The following is a 10,249-nucleotide window of genomic DNA, read 5'->3' on the forward strand; positions in this document are numbered from 1 at the left end:
TATATATGTCCATATGTGGCACCAATAGTTGATCATGTAAGACCGCAATTATCATAATGTGAACAAAACAAATTGTAAATTGTATTTCATGAATAGCTAAACCAGCTAATGCGTTTGGTGATGCGTCTTAAAAATAACCGTGTTGTTTCGCATCGATGATATGCTACGCGTTATGCAAATTATACCTGCTTTTTTATTATCTTCGTGTTCGCCATTATTACGCAAATGACCAACGACGCGTGGCGACTTAGAAATTATCATCCGGAGAAAAAAGGGCGAAATTACAATAATTCCATTCCACGAATCCGCATCTAATTTCATAACGGTTCTGCTAGAAAGCGTTTTTTCCATCATGCGCAGACGACAGCAGCTCTCCGCTGCGAGCGCCGACCGTGGCGGCGGTACAGTGTTGCACCTGTCGCTGCTGCAGCGTCAGTGCGTCCGGTCAGTGCGTGCGCGTGCGTGCGTGCATGCGTGCAGCCGCGGCGCGGAAACCCGCACAGCAGCCAGGCGCCGTCATTAGCTTTATGCGTCGCTCTGTTAATTAGGCTATAACAGTTGTCGCGAGCGTGTTCCGTCGGCGAGCCGGCCGAGCCGTAAAAACTTTATGACCGCACATGAAAGCAGCCGGCTAATGCAACTTGGCTGCACCCACGGGGCGCGAGGAACAAAGCCTGGGCCGTGCACGACATGTGTAGCCTGTCCGCTCGCCGCGCGTCGCCTTTTGTCGCCGAGGCGATGGGGGTCGAGGGAATGTTGACTCGCCGCGTCGAACATGCGTGCGCGACAAATTGTGGACTCGATTGGGCCCTCCGCAACTTTCGCGTCTTGAATTGGTGAATCAATCGTCGACCGCTCCGGTATCGGACGCGCGGTCTCGTGCGCAGGCGACCGCACAGGTGAGAACGTGTAGTGTGGTGTGTTTTTGCACGATATGCAAACTCGCCGCACCGCGCGTAGACGACTCGCCATGCTCGGTGTTGACAGCTGTGACGTATAGGTAGCGGTCGGCAAGGGCAGGCGCAGACCATCGAAAGCACATAAACTACATGCACTTTATGTGCTCTCGATGTCATCTCCTAACCCCAACACCCCCTTTCATCCCCGACACCGACCGCCCGACGAACGAAACAACCCACATCAAATATAAGCCGTGTGATTCAATTTTTACGGTATGTAGTAATAATAACATGGCGGCAGACGCAGTGCAGTGGGGCGCGCAGGGGGCAGTAATCTAGGTCTATCTCGTCGCGGGTAACGTCGGTTTAAATGACTGTTTTATATGATTATAATGCGCGTCTGCACTGCGCCCCGTTCACGTGACTACAACAGCTGGGAGACACTGTTGTATTCTTAGTATTGAAGTTTTATTGTCTTCCGAAGGTCGACTGCTGGCGGCCGCCAGGCGTGTAGGCTTTCTCCCCTACCCAACTTTTCCTTGCTCTCTCTCTCTCACTTAATTATCGTCGCAACATTGCTCCGTGTCTCATTTGACTTCCTTACTTTGTCAACAATCCGCTTCCTTCCGCTATTATTTTGTTCTCTCTGCCTTATTGTCTGTTTTCCTACTTTCTTACTTCATATTAAAATTAAATACGTTGGCAGACATCAATGAACACAGGCTAATTTAAACTATTATTATGGCTGACACCAACTTGTTTGGTCTCCCTTCCTACTGTCCACATCTCTATCTGTCTGTTTCCCTGCCTTTCCTTCTTTCTTTATTTATTTATTTATCTCTCTCTTTCTCTCCTCTTGTCTCGCTTTTTCACTCACTCTCTCTTTCTCTCCATTTCGCTCTCTCCCTTTCTTTCTCTCCTTCTCTCTCTCTCTCTCTCTCTCTCGCTCTCTCTCTCTCTCTCTCTTGTCTATCTCGCTCTCTCTGTGACTTTTGCGCTTTTGCGTGCGTCCTCTCTCATCTCTGCAAAATATAATCGGCTCAGTTTCAATGGCAATTATTTTCAGCCTTTACTCCGATTCTTGCTACTGGAAACATGGCAAGGCATCTACTGGCACAAAACGCCGCGATGTACTTACGGTGGCTTTAGCACGTCTAAACGTTGTGAGTGCATGGAACCTACAGCATAATGCGAAATAAAGCAAGCGGATCTCATGAGCGCTGAGTAGTATACAAAAGCCAACGTTCGCTAGCTTCGCTTTCGCGCTTTTTGTGGCCGTCGTGGCCGAGCACTGAGAAATAAAATGGTGAAATGGTGCAAGTCTAGTCGACCAAGAGGGCCTCGCCACATCCCGCCGGAGTGAAATTCCTGTTACGACCGTTTATGGTTTGTAATTTGCGATGAGCGTCTTTGCCGACGAGAAAGAAGTTTTTACGATCGAATCGTGGTTTTGCAGAGAACCCTGTGCGAGATAATCGCAGTGGGGCCGGGTCGTCCCGCATGTGCTGCGAACGTCGACGCGATGCGTGCGGATTATAAAGTAGATGGCAGTCGAGCCAGAATGAGTAGTAAAACGCAAGCTGCGGCCTACGCTTTCAGTTCGCCGCGCGCTAGGGAAAGCTCCCTCTGGATGCTCGAAGGAGATAACAGGGACTCACATCATTACGGCTGCGGTGGATCTAGGCGGCTATTGCGGCGTGTGCACTGCCATGCGAATGTTCACTGCGGTGGATCTAGGCGGCTATTGCGGCGCGTGCACTGCCATGCGAATGTTCACTGCGGTGGATCTAGGCGGCTATTGCGGCGCGTGCACTGCCATGCGAATGTTCACTGCGGTGATGCTAGCGGCTATGGGCGGCGCCTGCACTGCAGTGCGAAAGTTCACGGCGGTAGGATCTACGGCGGCTATCGCGGGCGGGCGCGTGCACTGCCATGCGGAATTGTTCCAGGCGTGGGGATCTATGGCGGCTACATTGCGGCGTGGCACTGGCAATCGAATCGTCAGCTGCGGTGGATCTACGCGCGCTATTGCGGGCGGTGTCACATGGCCACTGCAATGTTCAGTCCATTGCTGTGGGACGCTTGACGTTGACGCCGTTCTCTCTGCGAAATTATATAGATCCAGGTCAAATGCACAAAAGCAATTTCCGCTATAGAGATCACAATTCATTCTCCACCCGATAGCGCGTGCGTTTAACACAGCAACGTCGATGGCATGAAGCGTTTACAAATCACACTTAGATAAATGCCGTCAGTTTAACGAGAGGTCATGTCCAGTTAAGTAACTAATGGATATGAGTTATGGGGTGCGCCCGTTCAGTCAGGTAAATGGTCATTAGTCATTCACAAAGATTGACGTCGAGATTTTGATTTTGCTCTATTAAATCACCCACTGAGTTATATGTAAATTGGCGGTGTCGTCTGTGAGTGTGTGTAAGGCTCCGTGTAGGTTACCAACATCACAATCAATGGCGGGCATGTGGCGACGGCTGGCGTTGTATAAGGCACGAACGAAATATCGTTATATTTGCGTGAAGCATTTTTTCATACATATTGACGCAGCTATAACCTTATTCCAACGTTGTAATTGAAAAGCCAATAAGAAATTAAAAGAGTCGGAAAACCGACACCACTAGCAGCTAAGGCGCATGTGAGTACTTTTGCAAACCACGTGCGCAGCGCGTACACACAGTGGCCACGCCGCTCTCCGCGCTCGATCTCTCTCTCTCTCTCATCCGTCCTCTTCTCTCTCGCAATCTCGTCTCTCTCTCTCTCTCTCTCTCTCTCTCCTCCGAGCCCGGATAGCCGACGGCGAAATGTAGTTATGTCACAGATACGGGTCGCTGTAATGAGAGGCAGCATCGCGAGGCGCCTGCTTTGAACAGTGCCGCCACTCCTCGTCGTAAAGCGCAACCAGCTCCCGCCACATGTTCGCCGCCGAGCAGCGAGCGTTTTGTACGCGAGCTCGCACTCGCCGGCGACAAACCTCGACTACGTGTCTACGTACGGAACCGTCGCACGTACACCCCCTCCATTCCCAGCGTCCTGCTTGACCGCAGGCTCTCGCTACGCACGGACACCGGCCGGACTGAAGCACGGCCCGGCGCGTGACGCACTACCCCCGCGATGGGATCAAGTATCAACGACGGCTTCGTAATCGTATCGGTGTATTATTCGGCGACTCTTGCTGCGCGTCGCGTACGCTAGCGGTTATCAATATCATGCGAGCAAGCAGTAGTAAATGTTATAGTGTCGTAAGCTCGTGATGGTACGTATAGGGGACCTGCTAAACGTTGTTCGTATTACACGCGCATGCTTGTATGCGCAGGGGCCTGCTAAATTATGTTCGTATTATTTCGTGAGCTGTTAATTCATATTTATGAGTTACATGCTGAATACTGTAGTATAAGCTCGCGATCATGTGCATAGTGACGAAAGAGTTGGTGAAAAATCCGTGTTTGATTTGGTCGTTGATCGTGTGAAGGGTGGTGGACGTGGGGTGCAGTCGAAGTTGCCGGTGGTTAAAAATGAAGGCGAAAATTACCGGTTGCGTTTGACAGAGGCGCCTCCGAGAATAGGGAACAGAAATCGGTTACGTCAGCGGGACGTCAGCGGTACGTCACGCAGGTCACGCAGCCGATGATCGAGTGCGATTCGATTGCTTCGACGCCTATTTCTCTGCCACGCCTTAGGTTGGAAAAAACTCGGTTTAACGTGGGTTGTGGAGGGAGAGTTGTACGGCTCGAGGGCCTATCGGACAGAGCGCAAAAGAGAGAGTGGAGAGTGCGTGAGAGCGAAAGGCAGCGCTGGAGAGAGGGTGAAAGACACCGACGGTTAGGATATGCCCGAGAGAGGTTAGACAGAGACAGACAGACAGAGAGAGAGAGAGAGAGAGAGAGAGAGAGAGAGAGAGAAGAGAGAGAGGAGAAAGAAATGGTGTGTGTGTGTGAGAGAGAGAGAGAGAGAGAGAGAAGAGAGAGAGAGAGAGAGAAGAGAGAGAGAAGAGCCAGCCTGTAGTTTGACAGTGATGGATTCTGCGACACCAGGGGCCGATTGCCGACAACCACCGCATAACTGGTGCAGATAATTAATTTTTATTGGATTTAAATTCATCTCACTCGACTGATCGCTTGAGATCAACCGCCGAAACTGATTAAATTAGCTTTGCTCTGTTCGTGCAGACCCTGCGTTACACTGTCTCATCAGCAACGGCACAGGATCAGCGGCTACAAAGCAAGGTAGCCGGTAATTCCATAAAGCGCCGACAGAGGGAGTAAATGCAATAATACGATCGCGTAAACGCTCCATCTGGATAACCCGTAGCTATGCGCGTACACCGACAATCGCGTTTTATTTCGATTTTTGAAAGCGGGTCGCTTGAATAATTTACGAATGGCGCATAACTGCTGGTGTTTCCTGCTGTAATCGCATCGCGTATGCGTGCACGCCGCGTTGTAGACGAGAGGGACACACCTCCGTGTCCATTCTTTACCTTGGCTGTGCGACACAGGGTTGCGTTTCGGGGCGTAGGAAAGTGTTTTTTTCAGCTGTACGGTCGAGCATCTGGCGCTTATGGCAACTGGCTTTTTAATGACGTTTCGATTTCTAGTGTAATAGTGCGAGGAGGGTTAGCTGCAGGAGCACGGCAGACCTGATGGCGGTTTATGGCATTACTCGCTCTTATATTGCTCCACCATAAACGCGCCTTTTCGATCATTTCTTATTCGCCACGGAAGAACCAACATCTCGTAAAATTTGTACAAAGCGCTGACCGGAATTTGGTCAGTCGCGACCTTAAGCCATCGGCTCGGCGTAATGACGCCTTATTGGGCGTCATTTGGTGAAATTGTGCGGAGTATCGTGAACCAGACGCGGGTTATTTTATTTGCGACGAACCGAGGGCAAATGTAAAGCAAGAAACGCGAAGTACTGTTTAATTGTGGAGCTCGTTCACTGTGTCTATAAGCAGCGCGAGAAACGCTTTTGTCTTTCCTCGGGCTGAGCATGCTTAAGGATGCCTGGAAAGTCGGCACTGTTCTTATGAAGCGGCAGTGGCAGACCGAGGCAGGCTATACATCATAGCGCCTAGACTGCTGTGTCCGGGGGTGGTCCCACTTCGAAGAAGCACATAATTATTGTTATGCAATGTATAATCAGACAACAAACGGCGAGGAGGTAGAATACGTGCAATTAACAAAGTCTAACAATATTCCGTGTAGCTTATTGTTATATCAGCGTTACTTACCGTTATGGCAGGCACGGCGGGGTGGTTGGGTATTTTGACAACCCGGCACACGATAGTGGCGAACTGTCCCCATGTGGCCCACGAGTCGCCGGCACCTGCTGACTCACGTAGCGCACGCCAGCGCAGCCGCACGCACGCAGCGGCACGCACCTTGGGCATAGCAAGTATATGTAAAGGAATTCCTGAAAGCACGTGTTATTTGTGCATGAGGATTGCCGAGCGCCCGCACAATGAAGAGTAGATGTAGAAGTCAATGTCTGGGCTGGCTCGCTGTGTGTGGTGTGTGTGGTGGGTGTGTGTGTGCGTGCGCGTGCTTGCTTGCGCGCCTGTTCCGCGACCGATCACGGCAACGCATTAACGTCTAAAAGGATACGTAAACTTAATAACAGGGCACTCTGAAAAAATCTATGAAATAGGCTTTTTGCTATAGCGGCCTACTGGTAGTACCAGGCGTAAGCCAAAGATAGCAAGGACTGTGCTAACCTTTAATGACTGCTCGTCGTAGGTCATTAACGTATGTTATCTATGATATGCGTGGGTGTTGGTTGGTTGCGAGTGCGGAGTGGGTGCGATTGGTAGAGGCTGTGTGGGTGTGGTGTTGTGGTGTGTGTGTGTGTGTGTGTGGTGTGTGTGTGTGTGCGTGCGTGCGCGCAAGCGTCTGTATTCTCGTGCGTATGTGTGAGACCTGTACCCGTGTGTTATTAACCCGTCAATCGGCTAAACGTTTTAACTTCTAACAGCATACGCTATTCCCATTGCAGATGGCGCCCGCAGTGATGACGGACTGTCCTGATGGGCAATACGCGGGCGTGGACGACCGCTGCTGCGACGCGTGTCCCGCGGGGCACGGCCTCGCCTCTCCCTGCACGCCGGCAGCGAACACTACATGTGAGCCGTGCACGGAGGGCCTCACGTTTTCCGCTGAGGCCGGCGGTGCGCCGTGTCGCGCCTGCAGGACGTGTCCGGACGAAGCGCGCGTCGCGTCGCCGTGCAACGTGACGCGCGACAGCGAGTGTCAGTGCGAGCGCGACTACTACTTCGACGCGCGGGGCTGGACGTGCGTGCCGTGCGACATGTGCTCGCATGGCTACGGCGCTACGCGGCCGTGCGGCGCGCGACACAACACCATCTGCCGCAAGTGTCGGAACGGCACCTTCTCGGAGATGTTCAGCAAGACGGACGCCTGCCGGCCGTGCAGCGTCTGCAGCGAGAAGCACATCATGCTGCAGCCTTGCGAACCCATACAGGACACGATCTGCCTCGGTGAGCTACCGCGCTAGGCATCGTGCTGCCACCTGTAGGCGGCTAGAAGAAAGAATGAATCGTAGATAAATCACCGATTCTAATCGCGATGGGCATCACGTACGGCATCAGCGTGAACAGCTTCGGCATGGTTATTAGAGGTCATCGCGCCCTGCTGTTCCTCGATTTATTAGACAGGGGAAAAATAACCACTAGTCACGGACTTTTAGGGGATGTACAAACATGTGAATTTCAAAACTTTCTCATACCCTATTACAGCTTAGGGCGCGCCCTACTACAGCAGTTGTGCTTAATTCAGCTCCGCCAGGAAGCGTTGGTCGCGTTAAGCGTAAATTAACTGAATTTATATCCTTCTTGCGGAATTTTTCGTGTACACTGAATGTACTATATACATGTAGGTATACTCCAGCGCGCACCGATTTCTGGTATATATGGTCCCGCGAAATGCGTAGGTAGCTGAGCTACCGTTGAGTCGCAAAGCCAGGAGCATGAACCTGAATGTACTCCTTTTTTTTAGTTTAGCAGCGCATGCAATTTGCAAGCGCGCAATAGATATCTCGCTAACTACTACGTTTTATTCCGTAGATAAAGACATGCCGTACCTGCGCAATCGGCCGTCGACGCCAGCTCCGAGTTCGCGCGCTGAACTAGCGCCCTCTGGTGGCACCCACGACAATATCATTCCACTGTACTGCGCTTTGCTGGGTCTCGTCATTGCCGGACTCATAGTCTACGTTGCCATCAAGAGAATGCAGATTCACAAACACCAAAAAGCAGCGCAGGCGACTCCGAGCCCTGCGCTTGTCACTGCTGATGTAGAGGGCGCCACCGCACACAAGCGGCTCGGATCAGATAGCGGTATCTACATGGAGAAGGAGTTCATTGGCAACCGCCAAGGTGACAATGCACGATCATATATATATACATGTATATATATATATATATATATATATATATATATATATATATGTATATCATATGAACATATAATATATTAATGTCACTTGTTAAATTACATTTGGAAATTTTGTCACTTGTACCAGCTCAGGAATAACGAAAACCTTGGATCGCCCTATAAAGAATGACTCCTGTAGTATGCGAAGATATAAAACTCATTTTTTCAGTGTTTCCACCTATTTTAAAATGGGTTTATGTGTTTTTCATGTTAGCAGCTTGTAAACACCGAAAGGCCCTAACACAATGAGAGGTTTAGGCACCTTCCCAAGGCGCCGCAAACAATGAGTCCTGGAGACGATGCTGAGAATGTCCTGGCCAGGCTAGACCCCTATAAAGATGGCGCGGGCTTGGCGAAGCGAACTAGGTAAGATACAGCCGCAGTCACAGGCTTTCGATTATCAATTATTTGAATTTCTTCCATTCGACTATTGACGAATAAACTCGGCTTTTTCCGTGTATCGCGTAAAGGATACGAAGTGTCGCGAGCAGTTTGGACAACACCAGAAGATAACAATCGGCGTACGACAAGAATGGGCGGAGTTAGCGGATGAAAGGGAGAGGGATGAGGGACGGAGAAAACGAGAGGGATGAGTGAGAGGATTGGTAATGGTAAATTATATCACGGCGTGCTAATGGGAATGTTTATTTGGATCTAAAATATCTTAATATACACGAAGTATTAAAATCTTATCTGTGTAACCTTATTGTAAAGCGCGACATAGAAACGGGCTTAGACACACCTGCACACACATGCAAATGCAACCGCATACACACAACAACGCGAGAGGCACGTACACACGCGCAACACGCGCACACCACGCATGCATTTACAAAAACGGATGCCACTCCTGGCCGTACACAGGGCTCAGGGTGAGATGCGGAAAGGCGCGCACACTCTACTATTCTAAATCGGTTTTATTTATCTGAATACATCGAATACAATTCTCGGGGAAAATTGTCTTGCCTGTGAAGAGGTAAATACGGCACTATAACCAAGCGCGCGGCGGGTACGCAGGAGGTCGCGCAACGGTACGGCCCTAGCTAGCCCTTCGTGGCCACGAATAGGGTTGTATTATAACGCTAACAGGCGACATTTGGATAGGTATTATCAACGGAAGTTGCGATTTCTAAACCGACATTCGTTAGCTATAGTAACAGGTCAGTATATATAAGACGTTCACCTAAAAAATGTATAACATGGAGAATGAAGTGCGGGAGAGAATACGACCATTAGGAGACGCGCTTATTTAAGAGAGAGGCTAGGTTCTACGTGTGGGTTAAAGAGCGTGGGTCACTTCACGGTCAGATGTATATTTCTGTGGTCTTGGAAAATGGTCTAAATGAGACATACTTCTGAAAAACACCTCTGATTGGATAATCATAAGAGGAGACGAAGTAAATGACAATTATTCCATGCCTAAAACTCATATTATCAATTAAAATCTCTGCTCCATCAATTAACCATATATTACTGAAATCACGATGTACTGTGGTTTATGTGTGCGTCAGTTCGAGTTTGTTAACAAATAAACGTGTTAATAATACTCGACATGGTGAGTCTGTTTATGACATAAGTAGTACGTATAGGTTAAAAGAAGGGTTATAGAATAACTAGGATATCGAAGGTTGCATGAATGCGGATCGAGTTCAATAGGATCTCGAGCGCTCTCATTCCGGGCACGCGCCTTGTTGTCTACAGGTTATGAGACGCGGCCGCCGTCGCTAGGTTTTTGAACGTCCGTGCCGCAAAGCAACAAGCATGCCCCCTACGGCACTGGTTTTGCCGACTGGGCAGATCGAACGGCAGTCGTGCAGTCGCTAGTAAACTCACATGCAGAAAGAATCGGTCGATACGACGCAGCTCTACGTTTGATGACTGAGCAAG

At 49.9% G+C, this 10,249-nt stretch overlaps 1 protein-coding gene across 2 annotated transcripts in view; it reads left to right on the forward strand.

Moving 5' to 3' along the window:
- Positions 1 to 10,249, forward strand: part of LOC106809173 (tumor necrosis factor receptor superfamily member 16-like) — a 67,795-nt gene that overhangs the window by 51,484 nt on the left and 6,062 nt on the right. For both annotated transcript variants that reach the window (XM_014812159.1, XM_014812160.1), the window contains exons 2-3: positions 6,906 to 7,407; positions 7,993 to 8,304. In XM_014812159.1, coding sequence (XP_014667645.1) covers positions 6,906 to 7,407; positions 7,993 to 8,304 — 814 coding nt within the window. The remainder of the gene's footprint in view (positions 1 to 6,905; positions 7,408 to 7,992; positions 8,305 to 10,249) is intronic.

This window comes from Priapulus caudatus, unplaced genomic scaffold (assembly GCF_000485595.1).
Source record: "Priapulus caudatus unplaced genomic scaffold, Priapulus_caudatus-5.0.1 Scaffold333, whole genome shotgun sequence".
In the NCBI taxonomy this organism is placed as follows: domain Eukaryota; kingdom Metazoa; phylum Priapulida; class Priapulimorpha; order Priapulimorphida; family Priapulidae; genus Priapulus; species Priapulus caudatus.